The following is a 20,059-nucleotide window of genomic DNA, read 5'->3' as shown; positions in this document are numbered from 1 at the left end:
TTTGTGGTTTTCCGGGTCTTTCCAGGTTTGTATTTAATATTTATCAGTCTTTCCAGACTTATATCTAATATTTATATTTGCTGCTGATGCACAGAGGATGGAGCTGTTCAAACCAAGCCAAACCTTGAGCAGGGCCCTTCTCTGGGCCTTAAAACATTCCCAAAACCTCATGTCCAGCAAAGAATCCCAACATTCCCAATCTGATCATCTGCTGGCTCCACTTTTCCTGATTCTGGAGGATTTTCTGAATGGATTCTTGTTTCTACATGAAATAGGATTTACAGTCAGGAGTTCGAATGGGAGATTTCCGAAATTCAAGCTTTTGTTCATGGCTGGGTGTGTCCCACCTTTCCTTGTCCATCACGAGGGGAAAGGGAGAACCACTCGGATTTTAATCCTTGGGAATGAGGAACAGCTTTAGTCTGAGCTCAGTGGTTTTGCTCAATGTTTTGGGAAGCTCTTAACCCCCTGCTCAGCCTTGGGTAACACCTGGATTTTCCTCATGGACCTTCACTAATTCCTCTAAGAACTCCCACATCCTTGACCCACCCTTAAAGACAAAATTCTGCTTTTTAACATCTAAAAACCCCAAAAATCCATTATTAAAGGGGAAAAAGCTTCACCTGGCCTGCCTGTTTCTTGAAGGCCTATTTCTGGAGAGACAGCAGCTTGCTGAAGAACCTGTGGGTCTCCAAAAAACGGCAGTTTGTGAGTTTTCCTGGAGACCGCAACCGGGGCATCGTGTCCCGGCTGTTCCCTTACAGCAACTACAAGCTGGAGATGGTGGTCACCAACGGCCGAGGGGACGGGCCCCGCAGCGAAATGAAGGAATTCCCCACCCCTGAAGGAGGTACGTTCCCACAGGGAATTTTTTTCCTGCTGGGAGAGTTTTGGGCGGAGCAGATCCAGGGAGCTGAGCCGCAGCTGAGGAGGGATTTTAGCTGAGCGTTGCCGCTCAAGAAATAGAAAGACGCGGACACTGGAATCTCAAAGGTAAAAAAGAGGACAGTTTAATTCTGACTCCAACATTTATAGATTTTCAAAAGTGACAGTGGATTGGGGGGTGAAAGTGGTGCCTCTCCAATGACACTGGACAAACCAACAGTCCATCAAATTTCTCCTCCTCCAGAAAAGAATGCAAAATGATTAGTTATTTACAGAAAGTCCGTGAGAAAGTTCGTTACAAGAATGTAAACATCAGGAGGCTTAGAAGAACTCAAAAGAACAGGGCGAAAGAGTGTCACCTGGGCGCTGTCACCATCAGTGACATCGCTGAAGCTACTGCTGGAGTTGGCTCCTGACCCCTTCAGCATTCCCAAAAATCCCTCAGTCAGGGGGTCTGGACACCTCAACCAAGAAGATTTTGGGCTGAACAAGATAAATATTTATAAAACCCTATCCTAGGCACAGCTCAGCGCCCTCGATTTGCTGCCTGAGCTGTAAATGTCCCTGAGCCGCAGTTTGGGGACGTAGCAGTGGTTGGATCCATCCTGGAAAAGGCAAGAAAACCTTCCCAGGACCTTCAGGAATCACTGCCAGGCTTTTAAGACAAGAGCACCTCGTTCTTGTGTCAAGGATGAACTCAAGGGTTTAATTTTGTCGATGGCACAGGAGCTATTTATAGACACGCCGATAATTCCGAGTTGGAGCTGCAATTCCAACGGCTGGAAGTGACTTTTCCTACAGCACAGGAGGGAATTCAGGCACAGAAGGTCACAAAAACACAAGAAAAGATTTGCAAGTCTTGTCTCAAAATATTTTGGGGTCTCCTCTTTTCCTTTCAGTGCTGTCTCTTCCTTCACAATTCCTTGGAAAAATCCCCATTTTTTAAGGACTTTCTGTGGATAATTGAGGTTGTTTCAGAAGGAAGGGTTCAACTCCTGTAGGTTTTGCAGGCAGGGGCATCATGACCCTATTTCTGGGGGATTTGGGGTGGCTTTGGACATTTGAGGTGATGATAAGGACATGAGAGTGTTTATAATTACAGATTTTACTCTTACCAAGGGGATTTTATATTTTCCAACACCACCAAGCCCTTTTATCCACTCAAACTGACATTGAGGAGGCTGAAGGATATCCTGAACAACTAAAAATAAATCCCTGAGCTCTCCCACCTCTCTTCCCCCAATTAAGACACGCAATTAGGAGGAAATCAGGAGAATAATTTAACTCCAGGCTGGATAATTCTTTCCTTCCTTCAGCAGTTAAAGCAGCGATAATCCCAAGCATTCCTTAGGGTGAGGAGCAGTGGGAAGCAGCTGCCTGGGGCAGATCTCTGGAATTCCATTTCCCACCGATTTTTTGGGATAAGAGAAGCCACTTTTGGGGGTTCTAAGAGAGGAATCTGTGGGATGAAAATATTGGGATGGGAGTGGGATGTAAAGAAGGTTGGGAAATTTGGTTCCAGCAGGCAGAAACGGGGCTGGAGTTAAGAGAAATTTTTGGGATTCTTATTGTTCTTCTAAGAAAGAAATCTGTGGGATGAAAACTTTGGGATGGGTGGGGGGTGTAAGGAAGGTCAGGAAATTTGGGACCAAGAGAAGTGGAGCTGGAGTTAGAGAAGTTTTTGGGATACTTCTTGTGCTTCTGAGAGAAATCTTTGGGACGGGTGGGGGGTGTAAGGAAGGTCAGGAAATTTGGGACCAAGAGAAGTGGAGCTGGAGTTAGAGAAGTTTTTGGGATACTTCTTGTGCTTCTGAGAGAAATCTTTGGGACGGGTGGGGGGTGTAAGGAAGGTCAGGAAATTTGGGTCGAAGAGGAGAAGTAGGGCTGGAGTTCAGAGAAGTTATTGGGATACATTTTGTGCTTCTAAGGGAGAAATTTTTGGGATGAACACCTTTGGATGGGAGGGGGGTGTAAAGAAGGTCGGGAAGTTTGGGTTCAACAGGAGTAGCTGGACTGGAGCTGCATTCCAGCTCTGTGGCCTCAGTGGAGGATCCCACAGGATTTTTTGGCTGAAAACCCCACCTGGCTCCTGGTTTTTGGGATAAATCCTTGTGCTATCCATTCGGGGTGAGTGGCCAGGGAGTGGCCAGGCCCGTGGCGGGTGCAGCAGCGCCAGGTTCGTTACCCTGTGTGTTTTTTCTCCTCTCTCCCCTCTCCTCCTCACTCCCCTCCAAGTGCCCAGCTCCCCCAGGTACCTGCGGATCCGACAGCCCAACCTGGAAATCATCAACCTGGAGTGGGATCACCCCGAACATCCCAACGGGATCATCACGGGATACACCCTCCAATACCAGCCCTGTACGTCACACATCTTCTTCCTGCTGATAAATCAGGAAATCCTTCCCTTCCTGCTTTTTGCCAGGGCAGAGAGATCCATGAGGAACTGGAGACTTCCATGGTGGGACAGACTGGTGTTGGGAGGGGTCCTGGCCATCTGTAGGGGGGGTGGTGGGTGCTCAGCACCTCCCGAGACTAAATTTTTGAAGGAAATTTGATTTTATCTCAGATTTAGAAAGATTTTAGGTGCAGCCTGAGGCATTTTTGTGCTCACACAACACAAATTGGTTGAGGTGATACCCAGAGCCTGAATGACCCTGAGCCTTCTCTGCCCACCTGAATGTCACCCCCAGCAGGTCCCCAAGTGCCTCAGACTGGGACATTTAACAGCTCTGAGCCCCACAGTGACCCCACAGAACCTCTCTGAGGTGAGGGGACAAGCTGGAGACATCTCCACTTAATCAAGGAGGGGTGGGTGCTCAGCAGCTCCCCAGACTCAGTTTTTGAGGGAAAATCAGCTGGATCTTAGATTTAGGAGGATTTTAGGAGCAGCCAGAGTTGTTTTGGTGCTCATCCAAACACAAGATGTAGGAAGTGATACCCCAGAGCCTGGGGCAGCAGAGAGCACCGGAAGGCCCCCCCAGCAAGTCCCCAAGCCAGGGTGTCACCAAGTGTCCCAACCTGGCCACTGAGCCCCTCAGTGACCCCACGGTGACCTCACAGACCCTCTGAGGGGTCAGGGACAAACTGGACACCCCAAAATTCCTGGCCCAGGCTGAGCCCGGCCTGCCCTGCCTTCCCTCTGCAGTTAACGGGTCCCGGATGGGTAGGACGGTGGTGGAGAACCTGTCCCCCAACCAGACGAGGTTCACCCTGCAGAGGTCAGACCCCATCTCCCGCTACCGCTTCAAGCTCCGCGCCCGCACCCAGGTGGGAGAGGGAGAGACCCTGACGGAGGACTCGCCGGCACTGCTGGATGAAGGTAAGGGCAGTACCCAGCTCGGCCGAGGGGACAGGATGTGTCAAACCCAAAAATGACATCGTGACAGGATGTGTCAAACCCAAAAAATGGCACCATGACAGGATGTGTCAAACCCAAAAAGTGGCACCGTGGCAGGATGTGGCAATCCCAAAAATGTTATTGTGCCAGTCCATGGAACAGCCCAAAAATGGTGTTGTGGCAGGATGTGGCAACCCCAAAATGGCATAAAGACAGGCCTTGAGAAATTGCAAAAATATCCTTGTGACAGGCCATGGAATAGCCAAAAAATGGCATTGTGGGATGTGACAAACACCAAAAATGTTGTCATGACAGGACATGGAATAGCCAAAAAATGGCACCGTGACAGGACATGACAACCCCAAAATGGCATGTAGACAGGCCTTGACAAATCTCAAAAATATCGTCCTGTTGGGCCGTGGAACAGCCAAAAAATGGCATTGTGACAGGATGTGGCAAACCCCAAAAAATGACATTGTGACAGGCCGTGGTGAAGGAAAAATGGCATAGTGACAGGCCGTGGTGAACCAAAAATGGCATCACAATGGGCCATGGAACAGCCCAAAAATGGAATCAGAGAATCCTAAAAACCAGGAGTGCAGGACACTGATGGGCCACCATGGTTTTCTTGCAGAGGTGGAGGTGGCCAAATGCTGCAGTAAAAACCCAGCTGAGGTGACCTGGGGACAGTCCCAAGGAACCTCCTGGCTGTCCCCAAGGGAGGGAAGTTCCTGTGTGCCCTGGAGCAGGAGGATATTTGTAGAATTTATGTTTTTTACCAAAAAAGGACAGGGCAAGATGGTATTCAGGAAGGAATTCCTCACTCGGAGGGTTTAGAACTGCTGGCATGGAGAGGTTGTGGATGCTCCTGCATCCCTGGAAGTGTCCCAGGTCAGCTTGGAGCCACCTGGGATGGTGGAAGTGTCCCTGGGTGGGGCTGGATGAGATTTGAGGTCCTTTCCAACCCCAACCAATCCATGATTTTGGGATCTCGCTCTCCTTGTGCTGAGGGTGAAGCTCTGATTTGCCCCTCTGTGTTTCTGTGTCAGCTCAACAGGGGCAGCTTTGGGGGATTTTTGAGTGCAGGGGCCTCTGTGCCACCTCCCTGTCACCCCACAGGTGTCACCTGACCCTGAAAGCCTCCAGAGCCCCACTCTCAGCCCCATAATCAGATAAAATTCCCCTTGTGGAACATCCATCAGATTTAAGTGGAAGTTCTGGAGCCCTGAGGGAACCAAGGGTGCTCTCTCCCCTCTTTAGGCTCGGCTGACAGAGCTGGGATTGGGTTAGAGCTGGGATTTAATGGGGTTTTCTCTCCTTCCCTCCATCCCCCATCCCAGCTAATGGCTCTGAGTGGGGAAAGCGATTCCTGCCCAGATCCAGTGGGAATAAAACCATTCCCGACCCCCCTGGGGTGGGATCCGACAAAATTTATTGGCTGGGGTGGGGGAGAAAACAGCCAAGGAAAACACGAGAGAGGCCTGGAATTGCTCTAGAAGGAATTGTGAAAGCTCAGGGGTTGGATTGAAGCTGAAAATTGAATATTTTTAGCTAGTTCACACCCGAATTTTGGACACTGATAATAGCGAGATAACAGTCGTGGTGTATAAATTTTAATTGACTTGGATCAATTTTATGTATTGGAAATATCAGGTGGTGCCCAAACCTGCTGGACAAGATAAGGAACCCCCTCTGTGGGGTTTGGGGTGACAATGTGGCACCTGGTGCTGCTAGAAAAACAACGTTTGGCTGTCAAAGCACACAAAATTATAAAATTTGAGTAATTTACTCCTGTATTTGCCCTCCAAACATGAGGTACAGCACGAAATAGGTGAGTTTTGCTCAGTTTGATGGGACTTCCTGCCAAGCTGAGGGAGAGACGAGGCTGGAATTTAAGAAAATAAGCAGATTAAGGAAATTAAACTCATTTGTGTGCTCCAAGGAGGTTTCCTGCTCACCAGACTCCTCCAGATGCAGAGTTTAAATCAGGTGGGACAAGCAAGGAAAAACCGAGGGGAAATTCAAAATTCAGTGTCAAAACAAAACGTGGTTTTTGTTGGGATTAGACCTAAACACCAGTTTAAGTACTCAGCTTAAAAACCATTGTCACATCGATGCCACTGCTGTCACCTCAGTGCCACCGCTGCCCCTTCTTGGGTGGTTAACCTGGATGCTGGTGTGGTTTATCCCAGATGCCCTGGTGTGGTTTATCCCTGATTCCTGGTTTATCCCTGATCCCTGGCATGGTTTATCCCCTGATTCCTGGTTTGTCCCAGATTCCCTGGTGTGGTTTACCCCAGATTTCTGGTTTATCCCAAATTCCCTGGCTTGGTTTATCCCTGATTCCTTGCTGTGGTTTATCCCTGATTCCTGGTTTATCCCTGATTCCTGGATTCCAGGAGCTATCCCAGGTTGGATTTAATCCCATTTTCCCCCTCTCTCTCTGCTCTCCGATGACTCCGAGTGTCCTGGCGGCGCGTTGGGGTTGTTTGATAAACTCCTGTGTTTTTCTCTTCCCTCTTTCTCTCCGTTTTCCCGTTTTTCCCCCTCTCTCTCTCTATCCCTGGCGCTGCCTCCGAAGCCACGCCAAGCCCAGGTACCGTACCCGGAGGTAACCGGCATGGGGGCAACGGAGCTTGCCAATTAAGCTGCCAATTAAGCCGAGAAGTTCATTAAAACCCTTCCAATGGCCACGCCAATTGGGCATTTCAATCCTTCCAGGCACAAAGGGGACCAGGGCGGCTCCACAGCGGGGCAGGCAAAGATTAAAAGGTCTCTAAGCCAGGCTTAAAAGCCGCTCAAAAATGTCGTGAAAACCAAAGCCCGGTGGCCGTGGGCTGGGCGAGCCCAAAGGAGAGTCGAGTTCCCATTAAAATGGGTTTTTTCCTTTTAAAGTGGGGGTTTTTCTCCTATTAAAGAGGGATTTTTTTCCCTATTAAAGAGGGTTTTTCCCCTGATAAACAAGTGTGGGGTTTTTTTTTCCTATTACAAGGCATTTTTCAATATTAAAGATGTTTTTTCCTTGTTAAAGAGGGGGTTTTTAATATTTCAATGTGCTTTCTTTCCCTATTTTAGATGGGTTTTTTTTCCCCTAACATAGACAGTTTTTTCGCCATTAATGAGGGTCTCCCCTCTATTTTAGAGGGGGTGTTTTCCCATATTAAATAGGGGCATTTTTGCCTATTAAAGGGTTTTTTTCCTTATTAAAGAGGGGTTTTTTCCCTATTAAACATTTTTTCTACATATTAAGCAGGTTTTTTCCCCTCTTAATGAGGGTTTTCCCCCCCTATTTTAGAGGGGGCTTCCCCCCTATTTTAGAGGGGATCTTTCCCCATATGATAAAAGTTTTTTTCTTCCCTATCAAAGACATTTTTTCTTCATTAAAGAAGGCAGGTTTCCCCCCGATTAAAGAGGAGTTTTCCCCTTATTAAAGAAGATTTCCCCCCCTATTTTAGAGGGTTTTTTCCCATATGAAAGAGAATTTTCCCCCTATTAAAGAGGGGGTTTCTTCCTACTAAAGAGGTATTTTTCCTTTTTACAAAAGGGTGGTTTTTTTCCCTATTAAAGAGGGGGTTTCCCTATTAAAGATTTTTTTTTTCATTGTTAAACAACTTTTCCCCATCTCACAGGGGATTTTAACCCCAACTCTACACAAACCCCTCTCCCTTTTTAACCGTCACCATCCCCAACCCACAAAACCCAGAACATTTCTGGCTCCATGGGGGCCCTTCCAGCACCTGTGGGATTGCAGCTGGAGATTTGGGATTTTATTTGTTTTTTTAGAGATTCCCTGTAGCTCTCCCAGGGCTTTGATCCAGGAGATTCTTCCCATTCCCGGTGTCCATTGGAAGGGTTGAGCGGGAATTTGAGCTGTGCATGTTCTGCATGGAGCCTTCTGCTGGCTTTGCCCTCCTCGCTATTCCCAAAACGTGGGAGCAGGGAAAGACCTTTTCCAGCACCAGGGACAGCTCCTCCTCCTCCTCCCGCTTCCATGGAAAACCCGATCCCGGATATCCCAGTGTCGCCCTGCATCGCCTCAACACCATTCCAACTCTCCCAAACTTGGAAAATTCTGATTTTTCCACACCCAACACGCATTTCTCACATTCCAAACATCGGGAGAGCCTTTTCCCAGCTCGGAAAAGCGGGAATTGCCAACCAAGGGGTGCAGCCAGCCCCGAACTCATCCCAAAAAAAAGCTTTTTTTGGGAGCAGCAGCAGCTCCCAGTCTCTCAGCAGGTCCTGCTTTGCCTCTGCAAATTCCAAGCAGGAACAGCTTCCCAGGGAAGGTTTTCCCGAGGGATCCAAGTGCAGGATTCACTTTCCTGCCTCGTGGATGTTCCTTTTCCTTGGATTTTGCTGCCGCGATGTCTCTTCCCGATATTATTTTGCTTTTCCCCCCCCCATTCCTGAACAGATGCCAGTTTTTCTCCTTCCTGTCTTTTACTCTTCCCCCCAAAAAAAGAGGAATGACAGATTGGTCAGGTTTAGGTGGTGAGGACCTGAACATGCACTTAAAAATCCTAGAAATACACATAAAAATCCTGAAAATTAACATAAAAAATCCTGGAAATGAGCTAAAATCCCTAGAAATGGACATAAAAACCTCAGGATCAGGACCACCCTCTCCTCCAGCTCCTTCTCCATCCAGGGTTTGGCTCAGCCACAAAATCCAGATTTTCTTTGTGGATCAGGATCACCTGGAGTCCTTTTCTGCTTCCAGAGGGTCCTGCTGAACTCTGGAATCACGGCCTGGTCTCTTCATCCTCCCAGCACTGAATCATTCTTGGCTTCATTTCTTGCCCCACTGGAATTATTTGTGGTTTCGGGGATAATCCCCCAATTATCCAGAGCCCATCCCTCCATTTTCCCTTTCCCAAAAGGAGAAATGACACTTTGGAGATTTGGGAACTGGAACTGGAGTTCAGGAATTGCTGCCTCATCTTCCTCCCCATTCCAGGCTCCTGGAGGGGACTCAGGGCATGGAAAATTCCCTCTCCCATCCCAGTCCTGCTCCAGAGCTGGATCTGTTTCTCCTCAAGCCTCCTCAGGCTCCAGAGGATGTTTCTCTTCCCAAAAATTCCTCGGAAATGCTCCCTGACCTTCCCCATCTCCGCTGGCTGACCCAGATCGGATGGATTTTTATGGAATTTGTCCTGAATTGAAGGAAAATTCTCCTTGCCATGGCTGGCACTGACAGGGAATGAAAAGTTCATTTTTCAGGGAAAACCTGACACAGGGCCAGGAGGAACCGGAGCAGGTGATGGAATCGAAGTGAAGTGCAGGGATTTTCCCTCAGGAAAGGCTTCACCTTTCCTAAGCCAGGCTTTGGGCAACAGGAAAGGAGATTTGGGGAAAAGAGGAGATTTAAAAAGAGTTTTTATTTATGCTCCAAGTAAGAAAAAAAATCCAAAATTGGATTTTTGATTCTCCATCCTTATGGAAAAAAATTAATCTGGGAGCATAAAGACACCGGGTTAGACTCAAAGGGAAAATCCTGACTTTTCTCTGTCCATAAATGGGAATTTGAAGAGAAATATCATTTTTCATTTTAGAAACAGAAGGAATTTCTGAGCCTTCTTTTTCTGCTCCATCACCCCCTTCTCTTCTCCAATTTCTTCTCTTTCCACGTCGGATTTTCAGCACTTCACAGCCATGGACTCCCAATTCCATTCTCTTGGTAAGAACTGGGAGAATTAAAAATAAATCTCTGCCAATGTCCTCGGCCCAATCATCAAAAATCATGAAAAATTCATCCCAATTTCTCCAAGCCTCATTATTTTGTAGACACACCCCAGGGAAAGCTGTTGCCACAGCCCAACAACACATTAAAAGCACCTTTAAATAATTAAAAAGCAGCACAGATTGGGATTGTTTTCTGCCTTCTGAAAAAAGAAAAAAAAAGAGACACTTTTCATTAATTATCCTACTCTGAGCAGCATTTGTGTCTTTTCCTTAGAGCTTCCCTTTAAAAAATCCTGGTTTTCTTTTAGGATCTCCCTCTCTGGGATTTTTCCCCCTAATCTGAACTTCAAACAGGTTTTTGTGGAAGGTTTGGACTCTTTTTTTTTTCTTTTTTACTGCTCACTCCTGGCTGGGGAGGCAGCGAAGAGCTCAGCATCTCTCATTAGTGAAATTATTAATTGCTGCATCTTCAATCCATCGTCTTCCCCCCATCCTTCCCTGAGAGGGAATAATGGATCTTGAAAAAGCCTTGAAAGGGAGGCAATTAAAAGCTGAGTGCTCGTTTGGTGCTTTCCAGGAAGATGGGCTCGGCTAAAATGGGATAAAGAGCCGGGAATTGCTGCTGGTGGTTTTTAATCCGAATTTCCCGGGTGATTTCTTCCCGCTTGGAGCAATTCCCAGGTGCTGCCCCATATGGGATGGGGAATTGGCTGCTCTCTTTGGGAAAAGGGGGATTTTTTTCCCCCATCCCACAAATTCCAGGTGCTCCACCCTGGCCCCAAACTTTCTGTCCAAGCCCTGGGAATGCAGGAAAACAACTCCAGCTCCTCCGCAAAGCTCGGGAATGCCGTGCCTGGAGCACCACAGCCGTTTTTAGGAGGATGGATGTGATTTCCAGGCTTTCCAAAGGTCCGGGAATGCCAGCCTGGGTCTCCTGATCCCTTTGGGATCTTTGTCACTCCTGGTGGCAGCGAGAGGGGACCCCGGGAAGGGACTCTCGGATCCCTGAGATCCCTTTTCTTTGGGGGGATAGCGGATCCCTGGGATCCCTGAAAACCCTGAAATCCCCCTGGACCCCTGAGATCCCTATGATCCCTGGGATCCCTGAGATCCTTTTTCTTTGGGGGATATTGGATCCTTGTGATCCCTGAAATCCCCCTTGATCCCTCTGATCCCTGAAATCCCTGAGATCCTTTTTCTTTGGGCAATATCATCTCCATGGGATGTCTGAAATCGCCCTTGGTCCCTGAGATCCCTCTGATCCCTGAGATCCCTTTAGTTTGAGGGATATTGGATCCCTGGGATCCATGTGATCCCTGAAATCCCCCTTGACCCCTCTGATCCCTCTGATCCCTGAGATCCCCCCCAGCCCTCATTAGGGGATGGATTCCAAATCCCAGCGAACGCCCCCGATCTCCCCGTCCCCAAATCTGAGCTCTGCTCCCGCATCCATTTCAGATTTAAACCCAGCCGAGGCCACAGCTCCGCATCCCGGAGCGGTTTAGGATCCAGCCCCACCCTCCCTCTCCGTGGGAGCCGCACTCCCACCCTGCCCTCCCGAGTTTTCCAGCTCACCCCATCCCACTCTTCACCTGTCCCCGCTCCTGCCAGGCTGATTTTCATCCCCGCATCCCCTCCCGGGTCTCGCTCGGATCCATCCCGGGTTATCCTGATGGGAAGTGACGGCTCCGCTGGCGGGGATCGCTTCCCCCAGAGCCAGGGAAGTGGGGCAGGGAGGGCAAACCCTGCCTGGAGCCTCCGGCAGCTCAACCCGGTGCTCCAGGCGGGGCAGAATCCCCGAGGATTTGGGTGCGTGAGGGATGCTCAGAGATTTATCCCGGATAATCTCTTCCATTCTAAAGTCTGGAGGAGCATTAAAACTGAATTTCTGCTGCTCTGGGAGAGCTCCGATGGAAGCTGGAAAGCCGTGCCGGGTTTTCCGCCAGCTCCAACCTTCCCCAAATTCACTTTGTGCCTTTTGAGGTCTCGTTTTCCTCCGAGGGGAGCCGGGATTCCCGAGGGAATGCCCAGCCTGCATTAGCTGAGTGTTCCCAGCCCCCGCCGCGGCTCCATCCCGTTAATGGGGACATTAACCCGGCGACACCAATCTCTTAACCCCCAAAACCCGCCAGCAATCCGCGGAGATGGATGGGGACAAATCCCAGCGCAGGAAAAGCTTTTAGCGGCCTCGGGACCCCGCCAAGTCCTTGCGGAACAAACCCAGAAGGGCAAAACGCAAAAAATCCCTTTTGTTTTATTTTTTATTTTCGGCTCACCACGAGCACGCGAGGGCAAAGCCGAGCCTTTGGATGTGTCCCCTCCCTGTCACCTCCCCCTGGCCGGGCTGGACCCCCCGGGCCGGGGCAGGGACGGGCTGTGCACGGGGGGCTTCGGATCGGGGTGCATGAGGTCGCGATGCTGTGGGGTCAGCGCCGAGAGGACCGGGAGGGGTTTTGGGGTGACTGTGGCTGCTCATGGGGCCGGATGGGGTTTTTGGGGTGGTTGTGGCTGCTCCTGGGGCCGGACAGGGGTTTTGAGGTGACTGTGGCTGCTCTCAGTGGCTGGGCTGCGGGTTTTTGGGGTGACTGTGGCTGCTCGTGGGGCCGGGTGGGGGTTTTGGGGTGGCTGTGACTGCTCTTGGGGCCGGATGGGGGTTTTGGGTGACTGTGGCTGCTCTCGGTGGCTGGACTGCTGCTTTTAAGGAGCTGGGGGTGCTCTGGGTATGGATGGGGTTTTTGGGGTAACTGTGGCTGCTACTGGGGCACTTTTGAGGAATCAGGGGTGCTCTGGAGATATCCCTGAGGCTGGCCTGGAGTTTTAGGGGGAGTGTGAGGACCCGGGAGTGCTCTGTGGGCACCCCTGGAGCTGAGCTGGAGTTTTTGAGCACCTGGGGCTGCTCTGGGGTCACCCCTGACCCGGGCTGGTGCTTTCAGCTGTGCTCAAACTCTAATTTTGCATCTCAGATGGACTGAGAGAGCTCCTGCCCCTCTCAGCCTTTGGATGCTGAGTTTCAGGGCTTGGCTCTCCTTGGGGATGGGGGGTGGGGGTGGGAAAGAAAAGCCTGGCTTGGTCCTAGGACTGGTTTTAAAGTGCTTCCCTAGAGCTGTTGTGGTTTGAGGGCGATATTTATAAAATCTGGCTTCCTTCGCCCATCAGAGGGATTTGGAATCCCGTGGCCCACAGGAATAATGATGATAAATATAATTTAACCAGAATGTGCCGGGGTGAGTCCCCTCGGAGTCACCTTTGGTATATGGAGCTGAATTCCAGCCGCGTTTTCTACTGGAAGGTTCCAGCCCCATCCAGTGCCCCCCTCCCTCCCTGTGGGACCCTCACCCCACTCAGGGTGGCTAAAAGGACACATTTCCCCCTTTCCTTGGGGCACATTCCTGCTTTTCCTTGGGATCACAGCCCGAGTGAGCCAGTTGACAAACAAACCACGCCCAGTTATCCCCCTGGACTGCTCGCGGTGTTCCAAACCCTCATTCCAATGTAAATTGGGAGGGACAGGGCTGCCCGGGCTCCATCCCTCCCTCCCCCGCCAGTTAAACCCCCCTCGATGCCTAAGCTGCTCCTTCTCCAGGCTGGAAAAAGCTGGGAAGCTGCAGGCTGAGCTGGCAGCTCCAAAAATGCTCGAGTTGTAGTCCAGGGGCAGCCGGATTAATGGAATTAATGGGATTAGTGCGTAAGCTAAATCCCATTTCCTGGAATGCCGTGGGACAATGGGGTGAGGACAAACCTGAGCGTCCTCTCAGCTGCATTTCCCCAGGCTGGCCGTGCTGGTTTATCCCAGGAGGGTGATGGGCAGGGGAAAGGCAGAGGACAAGCAGCTCATTCAGGTCTGGGACAGGGATTGGGATTGGGACTGGGATTGAATTGGGGGACCAGGAGCAGCCCCAGCACCTCTCCCAACCCCTGGAATGGGCTGAGGGAGACAGAGGTAGGAAAAGGGGCTCAGCCTGGCATTCCCAGTGGGATTTGCTACAGCCCCTGGGATGGGTTCAGACCAGCCCTGGGTGGGGCCAGGGACAGGAAAAAGGGGTTCAGCCCTGTGTTCCCAGTGGGATTTGCTCCTGCACCTCTCCCAGCTCCTGGGATGGGCTCAGGACACCCTTGCATGGGGACAAGGGTAGGAAAAATTGCTCAGCCTGGCATTCCCAGTGGGATTTGCTCCTGCACCTCTCCCAGCCGCCGGGATCATCCCAGGCCATCCCCGCATGGGGCCAGGGGCAGGAAAAGTGGCTCAGCTGTGTGTTCCTGGTGGGATTTGCTCCGTGCCGTGCCGCTCCAGGGAGGGCAGTGCCCAGGAGATGCCACCTCAGGTACAAAGCCAGTGTTTCCCTCTCCCAGAGGCAACTGGGCCACCTCCAACCGCAGTGGAGGAAACCAGTCCTGAAACCAGTCCTGAAACCACTCCTGAAACCAGTCCAACAGTCAGTCCTACAGTCAGCCCTACAACCAGTCCTACAACCACCCCAACCACCACCGACACCACAACCACAACAACCACCACCACAACCACCACAAGCGCCACCAGCACCGCCGCCAGCACCGCCGCCAGCACCAGCGCCGCTGCCGAGAGGGCTCCGGCAGCCACCACCAGGCACGAGTTGGGTACTGAGCTTTCCTTCTCCTCTAACCCCTCTCTAACCCTACTGGGACCCTTCCCCACCTCGATTCCTTGGGATAAAGGGAAAACCGGAGCCATCCCACTGCTCCGGGATGGGAATCTGGGTGTACCAGTTGGAATTTGGAGGGTTCTGTAGAATCTGGGTGTAATGGTGAGAATGTGGAGAGTTCTGTGGAATCTGGGTGTACAAATGAGATTTTGGAGGGTTCTGTGGAATCTGGGAGTACCAGTGGGAATTTGAAAGGTTCTGTGAAATCTGGGAGTACCAGTGGGAATTTGGAAGGTTCTGTGGAATCTGGGAGTACCAGTGGGAATCTGGAGGGTTCTGCGCCACCAGAGAACAGCCCAGCCCTGCTGGGGGTGTGGTGATGCCGGATGCAGTTTGGGAAGAGTTGGAAAACCCTACAAATTCCCCCTGAAGTGTGATCTGGTGTTTAGAGCTGTTACAAATGGGTTCTGGTGCTCCTGCAGGAGATGTCAGCTCGGATTTAGCACCTCAGCTGTTAGCAAGGAGACCTGTCAGGATTTATCCGAGTCCTTGGGTTTATCCCGCTGCTCCCTGCGCTGCCGGAGCCCCCGGGAACGCTGGGGAAGGGTGGGAGTTCCAGCACCATCCCTGTGCCAGGCGTTTCCTAGGTCTTCTGGTACCATCAGGAGAATCAAACTCCACTCTGGTGGGAAAATCTTCCCTCCTGGATGTGTTTGAGGGATAAATCTAGAAGGATTTATCTGCTTTTGAAATGCCGGGATAACAGAATTGATGGTTTATAAATAATTAGGGTTGTTCAAATAATAAATCAAGCTAAAAAGGGAAAGAAATCAGGATTAAAAATTTGGATGGGGTTTGGAGCAGCCTGGGACAGTGGAAAATGTGGATTGGGGATGGAATGAGAAGAGTTTTAGGGTCTCTTCCTGCTCAGATGAGTCTGGAATGATTCTATGCCTGAGTTCAAAGCCATTTCTCTATACTTTTGCATAAAATCAGTTTAAAATGCTTTAAAGCCACCAAAACTTTCTGCAGGGGAGATCTGCAGAGATCAGAGCAGGGAAAGAGGACAGGAGGAAACAAGGAACCTCCGGTGTCCCCATCCAACCCAGGCTGGTATTTAAGGGATTCCAGGTCACCCCACAGCTCCAGGTCCTTGCAGTGCTCTAAAACCCCAAAATTTGCTTTTCCCAAGCGATTCTGGCAGTCGGTCCCAGTTTTATGACATCAGAACATTGAAACACCTCGAGGAAAAATGACAATAAAACCCCAAGGTGTCACTCCTCTGCTGTTCCTTAAAACCCCACTAAAGTGTGGGGTTGGCTCCCAGTTCTGTAGGAACAGGATTCATCCCAAGCAACGTCGAGATCCCTTAACTTCAACCTCACACACCAGTGACCTGATTGTCCCACCGGGGCCACAGTGAAATGACAATTCCCTGCCACTCCCAGCACTGGATCCGTGCTCATCCATGCAGGAATTCCGGGATGAGGTTTCCCCGCTGGCCCAGATCCTCAGGGATGTGCCCAGAAGAATTCCAGGATGAGCCGAGTGCTGTTGGGTTTAAACACCCCTAAAATTTCCTAAAAATATTGGGAATCTTGGAAAGAATCGATCCAGCCTTAGGCTGAGGTTTGTTCATGCTTAGGCTGAGACCAAAGTGTTCGCTCCAGGTTTATGTAATGATTTTGTAAGGATTTTTGTGAAGTTTTTGTAAAGTTTTTAGAAGTTTTTTAAGGTTTCTGTAAGGTTTTTGTGAGGATTTTGTAAGGTTTTTGTAAGGATTTTATAAGGTTTTTAAAGGTTTTTATGATGCTTATGTGTTTTCATGAGGTTTTGTAATGTTTTTGTAAGGTCTCTTTCATGGATTTTGTAAGGATTTGTGAGTTTTTTGTAAGGATTTTGTGACATTTTTTGTAAGGTCTTTGTAGGGCTTTTTAATTTTTTATGAAGATTTTTTGATCCTTATGTGGTTTTATGGCATTTTATAAGGTTTTTGTACAGTTTTTAAAAATTTTTTGAGGTTTTATAAGACTTCGGTACAGTTTTTTAATGGCTTTTTTTTGAGGTTTTGTAAGGTTTTTGCCAGGTTTTGTAAGGTTTCTACCAGGTTTTCGATATTTTCATGAGCTTTGACCTCTGAGCCAGGCCTAACCCCACTAAAGACTAACTCATGTTCTAACCTGTCCCCCAGCCGCCAATGGATCGTCCATATGGGACGTCAGAGCCATGGCAAACAGTAACTGGGCAAACATCACCTGGAGCCACAATTTCTCGGCAGGAACTGACTTTGTGGTTAAGTATATCACCAGTAAGCATCAGATCGCGTGGGGACTCTACGTGGGGACTCTCTCTTAGAGATCCTGCCAGCTCCCGCCCTTTCCTTGGATTTAATTCCATGATTCCATGGCCAGCTTGGAAAAAAATAGAGGGAAAAACGTGGTGGTTGTGGCGGTTGGGGTAGATCAGAGGTGGTCCTCCAGGAGTTCCCTCTCCGTGCGCCGACAGCCGTGGGGTTTGATGATCTTTGGGAACGTTGAGGTCAATGGGAAGAGGTGGAAAACAGAGAGGAAAATGAAACTGATGGGAATTTGGAAGATGGGATTCCTGAACCTGGAGTTGGCAGAATCCTCTAAGATCCCAAACCTCTTCCTCGGTGTTCCTTAGCGTTGTACGGCTCCGTCCTGGGCTGGAAGCAGAACCGGGATCTCTGGGTTTGGTGCCAGTTTAGGGAGAAGTTTTTGTCTTGTTGGTTGGTTTGGGGTTTCTGGAGAGGCAGTGCCGGCTGCTGCTCATCCCTGAGTTTATTTCCCAGCCCTCACATCTGCTGCTGTGCCAGTCCAGAATCCCTGAAATTGTAATTCCAGGCAGGAAACCCCTCCTGCCATTCCAGCTTCCCTTAGGAGATGACCTTGATTTGTCCTTGAAACGATTCCCTGTGCAAAGCAGTGCCTGGTCTCCAAAATTCCCATATTTCAGGATACGCATAAGCTTGCCAGGCCCTAAATCCCAAGTATCCCAGCTCCCAACCCACCCCTATTTTTCCCAGTCACTGAGAAGCACAAGGAGCAAGCCCAGGTGTTGAATCCATGCAGCAGAATCAATCCCTTGGGATTCCCTCTCCAGGATTTGGCTGAGGGAGGAAATCTTGAAGACTTCAGCCCTTTCTGGACAGCTGTGGCTGTCCACCCCTTTTTGGTGGCATTTGAAGGCACAAAACCTCAAAGCCACAATTCTCAGTGGGTAATGACCCCAGCAGCTCCTTGTCCCCAGGGTAGTGACCCCAGACCAGCAGTTCCTTGTCCCCAGAGTAATGACCCCAAACCAGCAGCTCCTTGGCTCAGGGAAAGATCCCAAATCAGCAGCTCCTTGTCCCCAGAACTATATTATTCCCACCCAATCCCCAGAGATTTCACAGTGCCTTGCCTGCAGTATCACGATCCCAAAACAGCAGTTCCTTGGCTTGGGAAATGATCCCAAATCAGGAGCTCCTTGGCTTGGGAAATGACCCCAAATCAGAAGTTCCTTGGCTTGGGAAATGACCCCAAATCAGGAGCTCCTTGGCTCAGGAAATGACCCCAAACCAGCAGTTCCTTGTCCTTAGGTTACTGACCCCAAACCAGCAGCTCCTTGTCTCAGTACTGATCCCAAACCAGCAGTTCCTTGTCCTTAGGTTACTGACCCCAAACCAGCAGCTCCTTGGCTCAGTACTGATCCCAAACCAGCAGCTCCCTTCCCTGGGAGCTGTGTCATTCCCGGCCAGCCTGCAGGGCCAGCCCCGCACCTGGGCCGCAGTGTCCCCGGTGTCCCCGCGCAGTGTCCGGGTGGGGTTTGATGTGCGGTTTCTGTTCCCCAGGTAACAAGACAGAGAAATCAATCCCCGTTAAGGCTCAGGGCCCGTCCTCGGTGCAGCTGGCGGATCTGACGCCGGGGATGATGTACAAGCTGTGGGTGTTCCCCATATGGTCCCACCCCAGCGAGCACTCGTACATTACCTTTACCACCAGCTCAGGTGAGACAGGCGTCGGCTGCGTGTCCCCAGAATGTCCCTGGCGTGTCCCCAGCATGGCCCCGGCATGGCCCCACCATCCCCATGGTGCTTTGGCCATGGCTGCATGGAAATCCCTCATCCCACCGCCCTCAGCTCAGGGGTTGCTCGGCGTTGCATGGAGGATGAGAATCCCAGGAAGGGATGGAGATCCCTTTGGATGGGGATCCCTTTGGATGGGATATCCCTCAGGCTGAGGATCCTTTGGATGGTGATCTCTTGGAATGGGGATCCCTTTAGATGGGGATCCCTTTAGATGGGGACCCCTCTGGAGGGGGATCCCTTTGGCTGATGATCCCTTTGGCTGGTGATCCCTTGGGATGGGGATCCCTTTGGATGGTGATCCCTTGGGATGGTGATCCCTTTAGATGGGGATCCATTTGGGTGGAGATCCCTTGTGATGGGGATCCTTCGGGATGGGGATCCTCAGGATAGGGATCCTCAGGATGGGGATTCCTTGGAATGGAGGAAAGGGAGGCGAGCGCGTTCATGTTGTCACAGCCTCTGCTTGGGGCCCCTTCGTGCCCGTTGGGACTCTGGGGGACAATGAAGTGTCGCTGACGGGATGCAGGATTGGGAGTGGGAATGTGGTGTTGGCACAAGAGTACCCCTAGGGGTTTCCATACTCCTGGAATGTTTCCTCTGGCACTTTGTGTGGATTTTTCCAGGCTTTGTATCTGTGTGGTTTCCACATTTTCCTGGTTGTGGATTCCCCCACTTCCCCCACCCGGCTCCAGACGCTCCCTCCTTTGTCCCACAGGAGCTTTGTACGTTTGTAAAACTCCGCTGTTCCCTCCTGATGATTCCCAGTAAATCCAAACCACCCTGAATCCCTTCGTATCCACCCCTGGCTTTTCCAAAGGGATCTGTGCACAGCTCCAGTCAATTCCACTCTACTGGAATTCCACGGAGCAGGAAATACTGGAGCAGCCTCCCTGACCGTGTTGTAGGTAGAGGTGGGGATTTCCAAGGAATTAAAATAGTTTTGCTCAGCTCCAGCTGTGGGATGGGACACTGACAATTTCCAGGCCCTGCTGGGAATGGCAAAAGGAAAACGGAAATCTCAGAGAGAGAGAGCTGTGGGAATTGGGGAGCAGAGCTCCTCACACCCCCCATACACAGCCAAAATTGTCAGAAAATCTGGAATATCACCAGTTAATTCCCTGGCAGGGACAGATGGTGGTTGCTGGTGTTTCATGGAATTAACATTGGAAAAGCCTCTGCCATCACCAAGTCCCACCATTCCCTGGCACTGCCAAGGCCCCCATGTCCCCAGGTGCCACATCCAGGTGCTTCTGGAGTGTCCAACACTGCCCAATGCTGACAAAACTCCAGCTGGGCCTGCCCTTGGCTCTGTCCCCAAACTGCTCCAGGACTGAGCGGATCCAGCAGCCCCTGGAATATTCTGGTCCTGTTAGAGCTGATTTTGGACCCAGATCCCTCCCAGCACAGCTCCAGTTTTGAGTTAAATCCCCAATTTTGTTTCTC

At 50.4% G+C, this 20,059-nt stretch overlaps 1 protein-coding gene across 5 annotated transcripts in view; it reads left to right on the top strand.

Moving 5' to 3' along the window:
- Positions 1–20,059, top strand: part of NFASC (neurofascin) — a 74,928-nt gene that overhangs the window by 42,252 nt on the left and 12,617 nt on the right. For 4 of the 5 annotated variants that reach the window (XM_041470498.1, XM_041470497.1, XM_041470495.1 and 1 more), the window contains 2 exons: positions 3,121–3,243; positions 4,031–4,204. In XM_041470498.1, coding sequence (XP_041326432.1) covers positions 3,121–3,243; positions 4,031–4,204 — 297 coding nt within the window. Of the gene's footprint in view, positions 1–645; positions 851–3,120; positions 3,244–4,030; positions 4,205–14,257; positions 14,522–16,717; positions 16,835–18,379; positions 18,536–20,059 lie in introns of all 5 variants that reach the window. The other variant, XM_041470499.1, reaches the window with a different exon arrangement.

Source organism: Pyrgilauda ruficollis, unplaced genomic scaffold, assembly GCF_017590135.1.
Source record: "Pyrgilauda ruficollis isolate IOZ18807 unplaced genomic scaffold, ASM1759013v1 scaffold247, whole genome shotgun sequence".
NCBI classification, from domain to species: Eukaryota; Metazoa; Chordata; class Aves; order Passeriformes; family Passeridae; genus Pyrgilauda; species Pyrgilauda ruficollis.
Note: the sequence above shows the minus strand (reverse complement) of the source record. Positions and strands in the feature narration are given on the sequence as shown.